The sequence below is a fragment of the Benincasa hispida genome, chromosome 7, assembly GCF_027475165.1.
Source record: "Benincasa hispida cultivar pf3 chromosome 7, pf3_genome.v1.1, whole genome shotgun sequence".
NCBI classification, from domain to species: Eukaryota; Viridiplantae; Streptophyta; class Magnoliopsida; order Cucurbitales; family Cucurbitaceae; genus Benincasa; species Benincasa hispida.
In genome coordinates, this window is record NC_143484.1 from 26,775,071 (window position 1) to 26,794,050 (window position 18,980).

At 35.3% G+C, this 18,980-nt stretch overlaps 2 protein-coding genes and 1 pseudogene across 6 annotated transcripts; all 3 read left to right on the top strand.

The window, feature by feature from the left end:
- The first annotated feature begins 436 nt into the window (after positions 1 to 436).
- Positions 437 to 7,052, top strand: LOC120081595 (microtubule-associated protein 70-1-like). The gene is made up of 11 exons (XM_039036619.2): positions 437 to 1,128; positions 1,224 to 1,309; positions 2,592 to 2,657; positions 2,766 to 2,936; positions 3,034 to 3,204; positions 3,319 to 3,474; positions 3,584 to 3,730; positions 3,824 to 3,895; positions 3,982 to 4,515; positions 4,630 to 4,820; positions 6,517 to 7,052. Exons 1-11 carry the CDS (start codon positions 861 to 863, stop codon positions 6,554 to 6,556), a joined length of 1,902 nt encoding a protein of 633 aa, XP_038892547.1. The 5' UTR covers positions 437 to 860; the 3' UTR covers positions 6,557 to 7,052.
- LOC150035072 (putative disease resistance protein RGA4) lies at positions 6,745 to 16,914 on the top strand (annotated as a pseudogene).
- Positions 13,478 to 18,384, top strand: LOC120081401 (uncharacterized). Of its 5 annotated transcripts, none has more exons than XM_090315917.1 (6): positions 13,547 to 14,197; positions 14,345 to 14,508; positions 14,870 to 15,172; positions 15,689 to 15,847; positions 16,388 to 16,472; positions 16,550 to 18,384. In XM_090315917.1, exon 6 carries the CDS (start codon positions 17,611 to 17,613, stop codon positions 18,187 to 18,189), a length of 579 nt encoding a protein of 192 aa, XP_090172043.1. In that variant the 5' UTR covers positions 13,547 to 14,197; positions 14,345 to 14,508; positions 14,870 to 15,172; positions 15,689 to 15,847; positions 16,388 to 16,472; positions 16,550 to 17,610; the 3' UTR covers positions 18,190 to 18,384. The 5 variants fall into 5 exon arrangements, with proteins under 5 accessions (XP_090172044.1, XP_090172042.1, XP_090172046.1 ...); XM_090315919.1 differs by having other exon boundaries at positions 13,786 to 14,197; positions 14,352 to 14,508; XM_090315918.1 differs by lacking the exon at positions 14,870 to 15,172 and having other exon boundaries at positions 13,478 to 14,197; positions 14,352 to 14,508.
- Positions 18,385 to 18,980: the final 596 nt, after the last annotated feature.

Here is an 18,980-nt window from a genome sequence, read left to right on the forward strand (position 1 = left end):
AAGTACATGGACTAAATCATTATAAACCAAAGTTTAAAAACTAAATCATTACTTGCATGAAAGTTTGAGGATCAAAAACTTTTTTTTAACTAATAATAAAAATTAACATCTGATTTTTTTTTTTTTTTTTTACTTTAGAAACTAAATTATAAAAAATTTAAAAATAAAAAAATTAAATTGTTTTATACTAAAATTTAAGAATTAAATGGTTAATTTTAAATTTATAGATAAACATCTTAATATTTCTATCGAGATGGACATTTCAGAGATCAACATTATAAAGTAGAAATTGAAAAACTCGTCTTTTCTCCCAGTCTCTTCTCTTGCTGCTTAACAGCAAAGCGCCTGCAAACAAGACCTATTTTTTTTTCTTAAAATTAAATTAAATTAATTAAATGAAAAATATTGTTTAGATAAATAAAAAATAATAATAATCTCTCTCTCTTTCTCACTCACTCACTCTCTTTCTATCTGTCTCTTTCTCTCTCTAACAGACTTCCCCCACACATACTGACACACCCCTCCCAAATTCCTAGAGAGAGAAAACACTGACCCAGAGAAACCATAGCCCCCATTTCCCTCTTTCTCTCTCTAAATTTCATCTATACCCCTCCTAGAGAGAGAGTGTCTAGCTCTCTTTAACGAACCCAATTCTTCTTTTTCACTCTGTTGCTCTCTTTTTCTCTCTGTATTGCTCTGTTTTTGTGTGTATTGTAGTGATTTTTGTTTTTTTTCTATTGATTTTGTGTTGAATGTGATGTACCCTTTGTGAGATTTGAAGCCCTAGAGTTTGTGGATCGTGGGTTGGAGTTACATTTGAATGTGAAGGCAGAGGGGGAGAGATTTGGGTAGATCAGGTTATGATGGCGGAGATTTCTGGTGATGGAGGTGGTTTTTTGCCGGAGGTTAATAATGGACGTGGGGTGGATTCTCAGGCTACACCGACGCCGATTACGGCACCGAATCCGACGCCGTTGACGGTGTCGGGATCTTTCAAGGAAGGGAAAAGCTCGTCGCGTCGCCGGACGTCCGTTAGGCCGAGTATGGACGCCGACGACTTCTTGAACTTGTTGCACGGTTCGGATCCGGTGAAGGTGGAGCTCAATCGCCTTGAGAATGAAGTGCGAGGTGCGAAATGTGGTTCGATCTGGTGTTTTTTTCGAGGGATTTGAGCTGGATTTTGCTGGTTTTATTCAATGTTTGTTTTTGTTTTGTTTTTGCAGATAAGGATAGAGAACTCGGGGAAGCTCAGGCGAAGATCAAGGCTTTGAAGTTGTCTGAGCGGCTTAGAGAAAAGGCAGTTGAAGAGGTTAATGTTTTATCATTTGAATGTTCTGGGACTTCTTAATATGCTGTAAATTTGGCGGATTCTTGTCTATTAGTTTAAGGGACTGAAGAAATTACTCGAAAAAATTTTTCTTCTGTGAGATGGGATGGGATTTGAATCTTTGATAGTGAATTCTACGCCCCTTTATAATGGAGACCACCACAAAACCATCTGCGGAGTTTGCGGAGTGTAGGTTGAGTATTTTTCTACAAGTAGTTGGGCTTGCTCTTCGTATAGTTGAGATCTAGACTTCTCAATTAAAATCCCCTTATTGTTCTTATTTCTATTTTGTGCGCATTCCCTGGGTTATTATTGGTGGGTAGTTCCCTTTTTTGTATGTCAGTTTCTTTGGCAATGTGGATCGGTGAACTCCATCAATCCTAAGTGGGGAAGAAGTAAATCCTTCTCCCAAATTTCTAGAACCAAGCATTCTGGGAAGATACTTTTGATTTTCTAAGTTTTCCCTTTATTTGGACAATGCTTCTTACGAGTTCCAACTTTTGGGTCGACTTCTTGTATTTGCTAATTTGAGGGCAGCGTGAAGATTTGCCGTTTACATTCATGCTCGATCTTATTTTCCTTTTTTCTAATAATACAGGGGAGGGGAATGGGGAAATTAGCATAAATCTTATGTCATGTTCGTTTTCATTCTGTTGGAATTAGCCCCCCTTTTTGAAAAACAAAATGTTTTGCTGCATGGGTCATTGTGGAAATTATTCTCCTTTTATTCCCTTTTGATGTATGTCAAAGGTAATCACATGTCTATTTTTAATTCGGTATCTATTTTTAACTTATTTCAGGAATTATTTCTGTAATTTCAAGCAGCCTTAGTGTCTTTAATGAGTTTTTAATTCAAAGTGTCCCGAATTTTAGTTGCTAATCCTTCTTCAGAAATGACAGAATTTCAAATGTTCACAATTATAGGTATAAGAAACATAGTTTTCCTGTAAACTGTTTCTAATACACTTCTTTAGCGTTATGTATTCTCATCTCTTTTCAGCACTTTTAAGTTGGCTATAGGGTGTTTTTTTTTGGGAGGGGGTTCAACTCCTTTGATTCTAAAACTTTTGGTACTTGGGTTCATTCTTCTTCATGAGGTTTTTCTGATACTTCTGAATTTACATTTCCTAGTTGGCTTTCCTTTTCATGTATTCCCCCGGAAGCAACATTTGTGATGTCTGAGTGACTTTGTCCTGACTATGTAAAAATGTTCTGGAAATTTATTATATGGAAATGATTGATTTGGTTTTCAATTGATATATAGCTGACTGAAGAACTATCAAGGGCCGAGGAGAAATTAAAATTGACAGAATCTCTCCTCGAAAGCAAGGTATTCACTGAACCTTTTTTTTTTTCCCTTAATTTCTTTTTAAAAAATTTGACCTTCCTTACACCATTTCGTTGATATCGTGCTAATTTATCTTGTAATATCTTGCAGAATCTTGAAATAAAGAAAATCAATGATGAGAAGAAGGCTTCAATGGCAGCTCAATTTGCTGCTGAAGCCACTCTTAGGAGGGTACATGCTGCTCAAAAGGATGATGACATGCCTCCAATTGAAGCCATTCTTGCACCTTTGGAGGCTGAGCTCAAGCTTGCACGACAAGAGGTAATTTATTAAATATGCTACAATAATTACTAATACACATACCGAGCAAAAAGAAAATTATTGTGAGTTTATATGTGTTTTCGTGGTTGATTTCAAGATTGCTAAGCTACAAGATGACAATAAAGCATTGGATCGTCTTACCAAATCAAAGGAAGCAGCTTTGATTGATGCTGAGAGGACTGTTCAAAGTGCCCTGGCCAAGGCCTCTATGGTGGATGATTTACAAAATAAAAATCAGGAGTTAATGAAACAGATTGAGATTTGCCAGGTAATGTTTCTGATACAGGATGTTTAACATTTGAGCATGCAAGACATTTCATCCATCGTCATTTTTTAAGCTTTATAATGAGGAGAAATTTATAGGTTTACTGATCTGTTTCAGGAAGAAAATAAAATCTTGGATAAGATGCACAGACAGAAAGTTGCAGAGGTTGAAAAATTAACGCAAACTGTGAGGGAGCTGGAGGAGGCTGTTCTTGCTGGTGGTGCAGCAGCAAATGCTGTGAGGGATTATCAACGCAAAGTTCAAGAGATGAATGTAATGTGTCAAAATATTTAGATCAGAAGTGTCTTTTTATCGACATGTACTAATTTGAATCTTGGAGTGCATTACCAAAATTGTTGACGATTATTTATGTGTTCTTCAGGAGGAAAGGAAAACTCTTGACAGAGAGTTGGCTCGTGCAAAGGTAACAGCCAACCGAGTGGCTGTTGTAGTAGCAAATGAATGGAAAGATGCAAATGATAAGGTTATGCCAGTAAAACAGTGGCTTGAAGAAAGAAGATTCTTGCAGGTGAATCGAGTTCCATTACTCTTTTGCATCCAATATTGTGCTCTGGGCTTATCTGTTGCTTTCGTGTTGTTGTGCTATTTCTTCTTTTTTCAGGGAGAAATGCAGCAACTTCGTGATAAACTTGCTATAACCGAGCGAACTGCAAAGTCTGAAGCACAACTGAAAGTAATCAAATCTTTTCTCAATGGTTGTCATTGTGTACATGTTAACAATTGCTAGAAAATAAAGACCTCTCTTCTACTGTTTTACAGGAGAAGTATCAGCTGCGGCTCAGAGTGCTCGAAGAGAGTTTGAGAGGGTCTTCTGGTGGTAACAACCGAAGTACTCCAGAAGGGAGAAGCGTAAGCAATGGCCCCTCTCGTAGGCAATCTCTGGGTGGTGTTGACAACATCTCAAAATTAACTTCCAATGGATTTTTATCCAAAAGAACACCAGGTTCGCAGTTTAGATCTCCATCCTCAAGCAGCACGGTGTTGAAACATGCTAAAGGCACGTCAAAATCATTTGATGGAGGCACGAGGTCATTGGACCGAGGAAAGGTGTCATTAAATGGACTTCTACCCAGTTATTCATTCAATCAGTCCTGTGATGCAACCAAGGACGGTGAAGTAAGTAATGATTGGAAAAGTAATCCTGATGAAAAAGGAAATGAGTCTCCAACACTTGAGAGTGAAGACAGTGTTCCGGGGACGTTGTATGATTTACTTCAAAAGGAGGTTATAGCTTTGAGAAAAGCTGGTCATGAGAAAGATCAAAGCCTTAAAGACAAGGATGATGCCATTGAGGTTGATGTTCTGGACAAGCTTGTTTACATTTATGATCTATGTAATTTATTCTTTATAGGTGAGTCTCATAGATTGTTAACTTCTTTTCTGGTATTGGTGCTCAATGTTTTTCAGATGTTAGCAAAGAAGGTAGAGACGCTGACCAAAGCAATGGAGGTTGAGGCAAAGAAGATGAGAAGAGAAGTGGCTGCCATGGAGAAGGAGGTAGCAGCTATGCGTGTGGAGAAAGAGCAAGAGAACAGGGCAAAGCGATTTGGTGGTAGCACTAAGGGTCCCGTTAGTGCAGCACAACTGCTTCCTGGAAGGTATTAATTCAGATTTCTGTCATGTACAAAACTAGTAATGAATCAACGCTGTTATCATCAGGAAACTAGTAGTGTATGCAATGGTTGTATTATGATTGCATATCTCTGATCTGATTTTCTTTCTTTTTCTTTTTTTTTTTTTTGAAGGGGGGGGGGGGGGGTGGGGGGAGGGATTTTCTAATCTATGTAATTTAGAGAGCTGATTATGATACGCTCCCTAATTTATGTAATTTCATTATATTTCTGTCACTGAATCAGTGTTTTCAAGTTAATATGTTGTATGTACTGGGTTTAAATGTTGGGAATTTGCAGCAAATATTTGATAGGCAATGCACGAGATATTTGGCTTGAATTGATAAGGAATGGAAAATTGTATTAAATTCCACGTGTTCAGTTTCTTTGTTAAGATGTCTTTTTCTTTAACGTCCTGGAAGATATTGTGTATGTGGACACATGTATTATGCTGCTCTTATTGAGGAACTCTCTCTCTGTGTCTGTCTTTACCCCCCCTCCCTCGATGATACTCAGACTCTTGTATGTCTAAAAGTGATCACAAGAGGAACATAATCCAAACCATATGTTTATGGAGTTTGAAATCTCCATCACAACCAAAAGTATGAAAATGAATATCATTAATAGAAGAAACCAAAAAGAAACTACAGAATGAACTCATTCCCAGATCTTGGGTATCTCCTGTCCTGATTTCCTGTTGAAAATTTCCTATCTCACTTCCAGATCTCTGATAAAACAGTGATCACTGGTTTTCCAGGATACCCTGGCCGTTCTTAATGCTATGGGGGGGCCCCTTGGAAAATCTTTGCCAGGTTGGTTACCGACCAGCAGAGAAAATTTCCAGAACCTTTTCCCAAAAGAAGGGTAACAGTCCAAAATAAGTAACGATAACAATAGCTTCCTTTGGGCTTGGCATTAATCACAACTCTGCTAGTTCACTAGGAGATTTGCCTTTCTTTGAGTTCACTCAATAGTGATGAATTTCCTTTGGGCTACAAGCCTGGTAATGAAGTAGTTCTGTTTTGGAGCTTTGGCTTCCCAAAACAACTTTACTTTGGTAGTGGGAAGGGTTCCCATACCCCCCAAGAAGTGACGTACAATACAATTATTTGTTCCCTCAAGTCCCTATCAGATAGGCCTCAACAAGTGACTTCCAATTATTTCCTAGGACCATGATCAAGCATCAATAATGGTGCTAACCACAACTGAAGTAGAGAGTTTGTTCCCCATTTTCCTATCAGATTATATCTCAACCGTAGACATATGCACCCAACACAAAGGGAAGACAGAGCACATGCCATTGGGTTGAGAGGCTAACCATCTTGCCACGATGCTGAGAGTTGCAAAAAGATTGAAATAATATAGGTTTCTAGATAAGAAGTAATGCTGCCCTCTCCACCACACCACTCGAGTGAGGCATTTCAAAACATGATTAGCTTGATTGTGTTGGCAGTATAGTTTTTTAATCTGTGATGATTATTTGCGCAAAAGAAAAGAAACAAGAAATTCATTCTTTGAAGACTTATGAGAATTCTTATCATTTTTTTGTATTTGACACAGCACCCTACTGCCCTGAAGTTTATTTTGTTCTTGTCACTTCTTTAAGCTTTCTTTTGTAGGCTTCACTGTTTTCTTATGATATAGCATCTCTGAAAAGTTGACTAACATCTTTCATATTTTCCAGAAATGTTGGACGAGGTGGGTTGAATCGCAGCACGCAATAACAAGAAGCCGAATCTGCATTTGTGCAACCAAGTTTCCACATAGTTAATGATCTTTGTTCTTTTTTTACTCTATTCTATTTTCTTCCTGATGATTGATCATAGTAGTGTAACCCGCATGCCAATGACCTTGTGTCCGTTAGAATTGTTGCCAATATAGAAAGAGGAAAGATTTGGAAAGATGACGCTTCATGGGAAGGTAATTGGTAATGCATCTGACTTAGGATTGTCATCCCTCTGTTTAGAGATCAGTAAAAAAGGGGAGAAAGAAAAAGTTAAAAGGAAGAATAGTTGACTTGTTGGCTAACCATCTTCTGTCAGGTTTGTTTTTGAGTGAACCAGTGGTTGTGTGATTTGTATAGGTAGTCTCTCTACTTATTGGAATTTTTACTTTTGTTTCTTCTATTGTCACATTCAGTTGATATATGATATGATGTAATCTGCAATGAGTGTGTTGTTGGTTCAGGTATTGTTAATATATTCTTGTTATCACACCAAACTCTCTTCTTTTATGCTCCATTCAAGTCCTATACTGTTTTGTCTGCATGGTGTTTGTGAATCTTTGCCATAATGATGATAGGTTATCAATGCCAAAGCGAGTATAACTTGAAGAGGTTTGTAATTATATTCTCTTTTTTAGTTTCCACTCATTAGGTAGGTTAGCCAGTTTTGACTAGATTGTCATTTTTCATTAAGTGGGATGAGTGTTTCCTCTCATAGCAGCTTGTTCTATACCCATATTTCAACAGTCTCCAATTTATAGCTCAGCTGAGTTCAGTTGCTTGAGCTTTTCCATGCCTAATTCCAGTTTCGGGAAGTCTGTTCGAACTCTCGAAATGCAGTCTTGATATTGAGTCCACTCCTGGTGAAGGGGTCGTTGGATTACTAATATGTTGTAAGAGTTTTCAATTGGTGATTGATTTGAAGGGTTAATTTTTTTGGGATCATGTTGGAGTGTGCATTGTTTCTGCATGGGAAAATTTGCTTGTCATGGGTTTTTATTCCTCCAACAAATGTATGAATGGGAGTGAGAAATCCTATTGGTATACTTGATTTTAAAAATAGAAGAGTAGGAAACTATAATCTGATCAAGTGAGTGGTAAAAATTGTTCTCATTTGTGTTTTTCTATTTAATACAAGTTTTTTTTTCTTTATTATTAATATTTGTTATAAATAATGTGCGATGGACAACCTCCATTGTCTAACATCTGTCTAAACATAAAAAGTCTCATTTATATACATAGATCACGTCTATTGGGACTTGTAGCCAGCCAAGCATGAAGTTTTAATACGAGTGATTTTAAACAAGAGTGTAGTGGTTAAGGTGCGTAATAACATATTTAATTCAAGTTAAATTTTAAGTTCAAGGAGAATTTAACTGTAGGTTCCATTACACGCTTGGGGTATATTAACGTCACAATCCATTCCAAGTTCAATTAGGGTAATTTGAGGTGGGTAGGTAGCCCATGTCATGATGCTTGGTCTCGATCTATGTCAAGGCCGACGACCCAAGCAACCCACTAAAGAAGGGATGCCACACGAAAGATCTAACCCAAGAAAGGAGAATAAGATAAAATGATGATTAGAAAACTCTAACGGAAGAAGATTAGGTCAACAAACATTATAAATTACATGGATAGTGAGTTCATTCTAATACTTAAACTTTCTACTTGTTATAAAGATACACTTTCTAACTCATCAAAGTGTGTGCGGCAAGCACCACGATGTTTTGTAGATTTTTCCATCTTGTAAGTCATATTTTTTCCTAAGTTACAAATTTACGTTGCTATCACACGAAAGTTTGGTGCGTTTCACATCCAAATTTTTGAATTAACACTAGATATTAAAAAAAAAAAGGTCTATCATTCTTCTAATTTGCCTATTGATTTCTTTTCTTTGTCCTTTTTTTTTTTCGTTTCCGAGAATTCAATAGGTCCACCCTTCGACTTCCAAAGTTGAAAGGCAATTGGTTTGCTAGTTACTAGTTGCCAGGTGCTGAGGGGGTACGTACAAGTAGCTTTCTCATAATAATTACATTGTTTCTACGCAGCCTCGTCAGCTATCCCAAAGTCCACCCTTGACTTCCAAAGAAACCCACTGATTTATAAACCCTGTGGATTTTGAGTCTTCTTTCCCAAATCAACTACAAACTGGGTTGGCATGGGGCTTGGAGAAGGAGCTATCAGAGCTGACAGAATGGCTACTGAAGGCAGAAACCTTCTTGCATGATATCAAGACAACAAAATTGCATCAGGATTCAGTGAAACTATGGTGTTGAAAAACTTAAAATCTTGCCAATGAAGCTGATGATGTATTAGACAAGCTTGTTTATGAAGATCTTCGACAAAAAGTGGCAAAATTAAAAACGAACAATCTATCCTACCCATTGTGGGTATGTGTGGATTGGGTAAAACAACTTTGGCAAAATTGGTCTCTAATCACTCGAAGATCAAACGACATTTTGATGAAACTATATAGGTGCGTGTGTTGAACCTTTTCTTATCAATAAGATTTTGGACAATAAGGAGGCTTTACTTCGTGAGCAAAAATGAGATACTTTATGGCAAAAGTTATTTTCTTGTACTTGATGATGTTTGGAATGAAAATCCTTCTTTGTGAGATGAATTGAAGAATTGTTTGACCAACATCATTGAAAAATCTGAAAATAGTTTTATTGTGACTACTAGGAGTCCTGAAGTTGTAAAATCGTGGAAACATTCCCCTAATCATCATTTAAGCAAACTATCTGACGGTCAATGTTGGTTTTTATTTTAAGCGAGTTCAAATATATGGACTACCAATGACTTTATGTTTGACGCTTCTTCAAGAATTGGTTAAAAAGGTTGGTGGCATACCATTAGTTGCAAGAGTTTTGGGAAGGGCACTAAAATTTCAAGGAAACTATGGTGGATGGGTGACCATGTTGAAAAGTGAAATAAGAAAGCTATTTGAAAATTAAAATTTTGTATTATACATGCAAAGATTTTGAATTTGAAAAAGAACAACATATTCAAATGTGGATAACACAAGGATTTATTCATTTAAAGAAAGGAAGAAGCAACAAAACATTGACAAATGAAGGAGATATGTACTTTAATATGTCTTGTCTCGTTGTTTATTTTAAGATGTCAATAAAGACGATAGTTATAAGTTGTAAAATGCATGATTTTATACATAACATTGCATGTGATGTTTCAAATAATAAAAGTTTTCAATTAGAGTATGTCAATGCATTGGAAATGGAACATTGGACGAGTAAGACTAAAAAATATGTAGGGCAGACATGCACTATACTTTGTTACAAATTGATTCCTTCTACAATAGAGAAGATGGTTTGTGATAAAGTTTTGAACTTTGTTCATTCATGTGTTTTGGTGATAAACTAATGGGATACATATCAATTACTTTATTCGATTCATAAGTTAACCCACTTGAGATATCTTGATATTTTCCATTGTAGATTGGAGAAGCTTCTAGATTCTTTCGTCTTGCTTTATAATTTCCAAACACTAAGGATTGAAGGCAAACATGTTCAAGAGCTTCCGAAGAATTTAAGAGAATTGATTAGTCTAAGACATTTTGAACTTTCAAACGGGCATGTTGGCTACATCAAACAAATGCCTCCACATTTGAGTCAGTCGACTCACCTTCAAACGTTGTCTATTTTTGTAGCAGGATCTGAGGAGGATTGTAAGATAACCAAACTTGGACCTCTAAAAAACCTCAAAGGTAGTTTGAAACTTAATAAATTTAGAGCATGTCAAGTGTAAAGAAGAAGATGAAAGTGCAAACTTTGGAAAAAGAGAAGGACAAATTGCAAAAATCACCCTTAAAGTACGATGATAATTGTAATTATACCCCTTAAACTTCTAAATTAAAAAATTGAGCCTTCAACCTCATTCATATGTTAAAATTTGACCCTCAAATGTATATAATTGTATAAATTTGAGGGTTCAATTTTTATCATTTAATTTAATTTTTACAATTATTTTAAATCTGGGGCCCGATTTGAACAATTTTGAAAATTTAGGGATCCAATTGTTACTACTGAAAGTTTAAGAATATTATTGCAATTATCATCATACTTCAAAGATGATTTTTACAATTATTCCGAGAGAACTTACCTATCTAGAATTCATATGGAGTTGGAATTGTCATAGAAAAGTCAATAATCATAATGATTTGGGTGTTGAAAGGATTTCAACCCCACAAAAATCTACAATGTTTGAAGATTCAATCCTTTCAAGGCAAAATTTTGCCTAACGAGATTTTCACTAATAATTTGGTGGCAATAACTCTATTCCATTGCGAAAATTGCAAAAGGCTTCCAAAGCTTGAACAATTGACCAACCTAGAGGAACTTCATATCTCTCATTTATATTAGGTACAAAGTATAGGAAATTAATTTTATGGAAATAATAATTCCAACCAAATGATTCTTGGACTACCTAAAGCAATGGGGAGAAGTGAAAGTTGGATCAAATGTAAACTTTTCCTCATCTCCTAGTCCTGGTTGAGATTTGAAGTTTTTCTTCGTTAAATTTAAAAGGAAAAATTATCTTTTAGGTATTTAGGTTTTGGATCTAGTTTCTATTTAGCCTCTAAGTTTCAAAATATTATACATTTAATACTCAAAATATTATACATTTAGTATTTAAATTTTGAGTTTGGTTTCAATTTAGTCTGGATTTCAAAAACCTACAAATTTACCCTTGTCATTAGAATTTTACTTCAATTTAGTCCTTATATTTCAAAATTTACACTTCTAACATCGATTACTAAATACCAACTTTCCATCTTTAAAGTTAAACTATGTTAATAAATTAAGAATTGTTAAAAGAATTATAATCAAGTTTCACTATTTTTATCACTTTTAAAATTAAGTTTAAAATTTCACTTTATAATTACTTTTAATTAAATAATAGAAATTGGCGTGAATGATTGAAAGTAAAGTATTTAATGAAAAATTAAGGTTAAAAATATAAAACCTTGAAACTGAGGGATCAAATTGAAATAAAACTCAAATCTTAAGGGTAAATTTTTAACATTTTGAAAGTTGGGGACTAAATTGAAACAGAACACAAAATTTAAGGATTAAATATGTAACATTTTAAAATCTAAGAATCAAATAAAAACTAGAGCCGAAACCTAGGGATCAAAAAGGTATTGTTCCCAATTTAAAATTTTAAGTTTCTTAAATTTATTGTTACATTTAAATTTCAATTTGATGTCTAAGTAAATGCTAGATCTAAGATTTAAGTTGTTTGTTATTTTTAAATTTTCTTTATGCTATGTGAGTTTCTATTTTTAATGGTTGTTTTAAATTGTAAGTTAGTAGTATTAATTAGGTGCATCCTTATCCTATATAAGGGTGAACTACCATGTATTAGATTTATCACATTTATGTATCACCAATTTTTTCCAATTTTAATAAGAAGTTTGAATTTCACTATCATTTTCATTCTCTTCTCTTGTTTATCAAATATTGAGAAATTGATTTGCTTCCGCAACATTTATTTTTTCCATTAATTTCATTTTCTGAACTACTTTGATTGTTCGATAATGATAAGAGTTCATGTTAACATTCCAAATATATTTGGGTTTTGTGATGAGAATGGTGTGAAAAATCTTAGAGTTGTTGAAATTTTGTAATGTTTCAAATTGATGAAACTTCCAAATGGGCTAAAACTTTGTCATTCCATTTGATCAAGATTCGAGAATAAAGCAATGTTGTTCCTCTTTGACTTTAAACTTGGAAAATAGGAGTTTGTTCTTCTCTAAGAATCGTACTGTTTGAGAACTTACTTCAACTCATTAAGGATATGTTTTTATTAACTTTTCAAGTGTTTAATTTTCAAAACAAGTCATCTTTTTTTTTTTTAAAAAAAAATAAAGTGTTTAGGAACCATTCAAAAATAGCTTTTAAAATATATTTAAAGTGTATTTTAAATAATTTTTATCAAAAGAATTTAAATAATAATATATGATTTGAAAGACACTTCTTTCTCTGGTTAATCCAAACGGTTAGTGAAAAAAGTAAACATTTTTGGATGCCTCCAACATTATGGCCCCTTAATTTGTGCTTTTCTACCAAGTTTAGGTTGCCGTTGGGTTTGTTCATTCCTTGCAAGATTTATGGGTTCAAAACTTCGTCGGTAGCGTTGAAGCTTTTGCCAAGATGGTTCAAGAACCTCACTTCTTTGCAGAAATTGAGTCTTTCCTTGTGCATAAATGGTGGAGATCGAGTCTTTTCTTTTATACAAATTTGATACGTTTATCAACTAATTCTACTTCTTTTTTTTTTCTTTTCTTTTTTTTTTTTTTAAATTTAGCTTTTCTTGTCAAAACAAGTTATTTTAAGATTCAATTTTTTTTTTTTTCCATTTAGAATGGAGAGGAAAAACAGGGAAATGCAAGTCTTGAAGAAAAAAGAGTTCAATCCACCTTAAAAAGAATAGGGAAAAAAGAAAAAGGGAAGGCTTTTTATTTTATTTTTTTTAGTAATAGTAGTAATAATTGGTGTGGCTTTGCATAGGCCACATTTTAAAAAAATGGAGAAAGAAAGATGGAAAAAAATCAATAGGAAAAACAGCACTAAATTTGGGCGAAATACAAGTTGATAAGCACACGTGAAGCTATATAGAGAAGAAGAGAAGAGAAGATAAATACAAAATATCTAAGTGGTTCAACAACAAAGCCAACATCTACTGTATCAAAGGAAGCTCAAAGATTTTATTCTCAAAAGGGAAATACAAGGAATTCAAGTACTCTCCATTACAACACTCGTTACTAAATTGATTTAGAGTCTTCAATTTATAAACAATATACTGAGTACTTGACATTGAAATTGTTGTTATTATAATTGAAAAAAAGTAGAATTGAGGAAGTATATTTTATTCAGGCATTTCTCACTCTAATTAACAAGGATACATACTAAAAATAATTCATCGCGATTATAAATAAAGCATACCACTGAGAGGAGAAGAGAGAAACGGAACTGATCTCCTCGAAATTACGAACGTACAAATTGTAACCTTAAATTTGAACTTTGATATTGGTTGGAAAAGATAAACATGGATGTATAATGTCGGTTGCAATGAAAAAAGGCAGATCTTTAATGTCGGTTTTAAATCGACATTAAAGATCTATTAAGGCTACAATGTCGATTTGCCAAACCTCGTTTATTCTTCCCCGTTAATAAAAACCCTGCCTTTCATATCTCAAGCAAATTCTCTCTCCTTTCTAACAAATTTCCTCTCCCCCAAAACCCTATCGTCGTGTGCCTCACCATCTCCGTCAGCCTACCGCTCTCGCCACCAGCTCCTTCAGCTCCCCCAGTGCCGTCCGTCGTTCGTTTTGTTAGATTATCCGTTCGTCAGCTCCGCAGTCCGTTCGTCAGATCCGCCAGCACGTCGTGCGTTCGTTAGCTCCGCTGTCAGTTCCGTCACTCTCGGAACCGAGCTCCGTCATTTGCTCCACCTTTCACTCCGCTCTGACCTTCTCTCGCTTCACCGTTCTTCCAGCCCGATCTCAGCTCAGATCTGTTCCAATCATGGAGCTTCACTTAAATCTGTTCAAGCTCCAATTTGTTTAACATCTTCAAGGTCCGATCCGTTCTAGCAGTTTGTGGTTCACGATTTTGATGTGAGTTGTTAACTTAATTGAACTATATTTTACTTTACCTTAAGGGTTCGATTTAATTGCTGCTGGTTTTTTTTTTTTTTTTTTTTTTTTTTTTTTTTTTTTTTTTTTTTTTCCTTCTTCTTCTTCTTCTTCTTCTTCTTTGCAAAGGCATCAGCCTGCATTTGTTCACAGAAGAAAAGGTATTTGAAGATCAAAACCCTATTACAGACGGAGCATATCCGAAAAAAGTGGTTGTGTGAGTTTCAGACGTACCTGGAACCCAAAAGATCGGCTCACAAAGATGAGACCAAAGCTTACTAAATGCTCGAGAGGTATTATAATGTTCTGCACATCCAAAGGCAACGCAAGTGTACATATTAAAATGTGGCATTCTACTATTGTTGCTGGATTTCTGTGTCACTTTTAGTCTTCATTGCTGGATTTCTATGTCACTTCTTTGCAATCTTGATGTTGTTTTGATAGTGTTTTCTTTTAGGATTTTCCATTTTATTTGCCTGTTTGGTTGTTTTGACAGTGACGATGGAGAATTGTTTCTCTATGTATAGTGTACTTGATAGGATTTGGGAAATGTGGCATTCTACTATTGTTGCTTCTTCACCCCTCCCTCTGATTTTAGTTAATTTGATATGGGGATTTTGTTTTCTTTTTTTGTATGTTTCGTTTCTCAATCAGTGTTGGGAGATTGGGTTGTTATAATACTTGATATGGAATTTCTTGAATTTTTCGGATGCTATGCTCGTTGTGGATGATGGTAAAACTGTGAAGAAAACAAAAGGCAAACAAGTAAAAGTAAATGGGTTTTTCTCCCATTCCATCTCTGCATCATCACAAATTTGAAAAAATGGTTTTGCCTAAAGCTCCCCACTTCAGAAAGTCACACAAAAAGAGAGAACTGGGGCTTGAAATGAGAGGTAGAATGGAGAAGGCCACAAGCCACTGCTGCAACTACAAAAGCCTAGAAAAGCAACAAATTAGGTGTTGATCCCTCAAATTTCATTTTAAATATCTATATTTTGATTTTGAAACATTTGGGGTACTATTGTTTTTTATTTTTTATTTTTGGTTTTTGGTCGTTTGAGGGTGAGAGATGAAGGGAGAGTTAGAAACCTAAGCTAGATTTTTTTTCCTTGTCCTGCTTCTTTTCTGTTTTGCTAGTTTGGCTTTTGCAGAAAAATAGGAACAATAGGAAAAAAAAAGAAGAGTTCTTTAATTTCTTTTTTACCCAAAGAATAGAGCTACTTTCATTCTTAAAGAGAAACAATGGAAATGAACTCACTGAGTCAATGGAGGGGAGGAAGAATGGTGCAACGTCGTGTTTAAGAGAGAGAACAAATGAGGGGAAGATAGAGGAGGTTAATAATTTTAATTTGGATTGTTCTGTTCAAGCTATATGCTTCTCCTTCTTTCTTCAGTTAAAGTATGCTTTCTTATGAAAATATGTTTTTTTTTCAACTGCTACTTAGTTTTCTGTTTATGTGTTTTTCTTTCTAGGAAACTCTTCCTGTGATGTAGTTGGTAGCCCATATTATGTTGCTCACTAAGTACGAAGTGCTCTGTAACCACTATGGCATGAGGTTGAGAAGGAATTTTTTTGGCGTGGGTAGTCTTCGATTTGCAGGGTGTTTCAGCGCATAGGGCTCCGGTTCGAAGGTCTGGATTATTTGACTTTCTTCCAATAGTTTTGATTTGCAATAATTAATTTGTATTGCTCATTATCCGTGCCAACTTGTGCTCAAGTTACTACGTAGTTGGTTTGAATATTATAGTGTTCCGAAAATTCTGGTAGTTCTGTTGAGAGAAGATTATTGGTTGAATGTTGTGTTGGAAGTGCATATCTTTGAACAGGTGTCGAAGTAAAAAAATTTTTGATTTTGTTGTATAGTGATGTCATGTCGCGAAATTTTTCTAAAGCATAAGAGTTAATTAAGTTAGTTAGAGGTTAAAATATGGTAATTTTCTTTAGGTTCTTTCTGTTCTTGCTTCTAGATTTCATTGCAATTGACCCAGTGTTGACTTCTTAACTTGAGTGAATCTTCTTCACTGTGTACAACCCTTGCATGAGATATGCAGTCAAGATTTCTTCTATTAAAAAACTGGTGATTTTACTTTCAATTGCTTTCTTCGATTATTGTAAAAACTTTTGCAATTAGGCATAGGGAAAGATAAATGACTTTCTTGTTGCAATCATAGGTATTTTGCGATTTGAAGTGCTGATTCATTAGATAGCTTATGGGATCTCTCAGATGCTCTGCGTGCGGACATTTACAAAACTTGAGTAAGTTTTCGTTTGATTTATACAGTGATTTTGTTTTTTTATATCCTCAATAACCAGAGCTGAACCTGGACAAACAGAGCAGCAACCTCAAGAAGAGCAATCTAAGTTTGAAGGTGAAGAATCTTTCACTGTTGTGGTATCCAATGATCCAAGTTTTATATACCATATTGTGTCCGGATTTAAAACACAATCTTGGAATAGGATGCCCCAAGCTGCTCAGGTCTTCCAGAATTATCAGACTTATGCTAAGGCTTGGAAAGAACTAAAATTGTCTAAATGTATTCCAGTCAAGCCTATCTCTACGAAGGATCTCTCAGGGGAGGTCATAGCAACATCAGTTGGGGAACTGGATTTCTTGCCTTATGAATTAATATGGCTGAGATGTGTTACCAAGTACTATTCTTCTCTTCCGTTTATAGGATACCCTCTGAATGCTTTCTGACTCATCCACAGGCTCGTATGTCAACATATTCACTAGAAGCATCTTAGTGTGAGGAATGCACTTGGACCGTCTTTGCCTTTACATTAAGGATAAAGGGCTGGACATCATGCTCAGACGCTTTGCCGCTTTGTACATCCCTAATGATTGGTTTTCATATGATTTTCTTGATGACATACTGGACAAGGAGATATGTTTTACTATCATTAATGAGATTAGGTCTGACGATGACCTTAGGTCTGTTTTCAACCTAGTAGGACATCTAGCGCAAGGAGGATCAAGAACAATTGAACCTATCCCATACTTGTGCTATAGCTCTGTAATTGAATTTTATGTGAAGACAATTGCTGCAGGAAACACCGGGAGAAAAGCAATATCTATTGAGATCAGTCCTAGAGATTCACAACTCAGTGAGCAAATCAGTGCCTAGGATGGCAATAGTGGCTGGACAAGCTTCAGGTTAAGCTCATGCCAGTGAACCTCAGACCACACAGAGGACCACCCGAGAGAGGACTGGGGACGTGACAAAAGACAACATTGACCAACCAAAGCAAGGTAGTGATACTGGGAAGACTCAGTCACGAGGCAAAGTTAGAACTAGGACCATATTTCCCTTGTTGCTCTTTGGTTTTGAGAGTCATATGCGTGGCCCTCCTAAGACTAACACTAAGCAACAACCAATTCAACCAAAACCTGTGGATGAGATGGGAGGGGGAAGGGAAGGCCACCAATGACTGCATTGTGTCTAAAGAGGATTATGAGACCCTAATAACCCAGATGACTCTCTTGGCTGATCAAAACATCTTATTGAAAGAAACAGTTACTGAAACCTCCAGTAAGGTGTCAGTCCTTGAAGCAGAAGTCCGGGATTTAAAAACTGCCCCTGGTCTCCTAACCGCAGTCACTGCATCTAAGGATATCAAGGAGAGGAGTATCCTCAATAAGACACTACTGCTGACACAAAAGCGTTCAACTGAAGGACAAGACACTGAGATGTACGCTTTTTACAAGGCCTTAAGCTCAAATGATGATATCAAGAGGCAGGAGGCTACTGCGATGGTCAAGCAACAACTGAGGGCTTTATTTGAGAAGGCAGGAGAGAAGAACCTGGCTTCACAGATTAGAGAGGAGAATATTATGAACAAAGGATGTAGGGCAAGACTCAGGATAAGGACTTCAGCACTGATAGCGTTTCCATCGGACCAGACACAGAAGGTCAAGAACAGTGGACCAAAAGCAGATGTGGTTGAGGGTTTGGAGGCAATGGAGGAAGGCTGATCTTCTCTACTCTAGCTACAGTGGTCGCTATCTATGAAAGAATAAATAAGGCCGACCTTCAATCTATCAACTGTTGTGTTTTGTTTAAGAACTATTTACTCAATTCATGTTTTGTTAGTCGGAACACACTGAGCTTTGTAGTTTAGACCTATAACTAATCAAATTTCATGTATAGAAGGTTTTACTTTTAAGATACTTCACAAAGTGTTATCTTCATTTTTTTTGTTGCAGGTATTTTTAGGATCTTTTTGGGTTTGAAAGTGCATGAGAAATGGATCAAACTATGAAGCATAACTATGATGCATTTTTCAATTTTTTGTTACGTTCATTCCTTTCTGCAAATGCATTGTACTCAACGATGTTAGTGAATGTTATGATTGTTTGGTCAAATTGATACAATAATATGTGGATATGTTTTTTTTACTTTGTTATTTAGTTTTATTTCCTTCCAATAAATTAGTTAATTTTGTGTTTGTTTGAAATCATAATATATAAAAGCAATTAAGATTTTATTTTATATATGTATGGGTAAGAGAAATATTATTGTTTTTTTTTAAATATTATTGATTTGCACGTTGTTGAGTAAAAAATATATATGTAATTTTTTTTTTTGTTAAATGTCAGTTTTTAATTTTTTGACCGACATTAAAAATGGACTGGACATTTAAAAAAATGAGGTATAAAAAAAATATTGGACAATTATTGAAAAAAATTGGGAAGAACTTAACATAGAAGATGGTTTACAATGTCGATTTTCAACTGACATTGTTGATTATGTATAATGTTGGTTT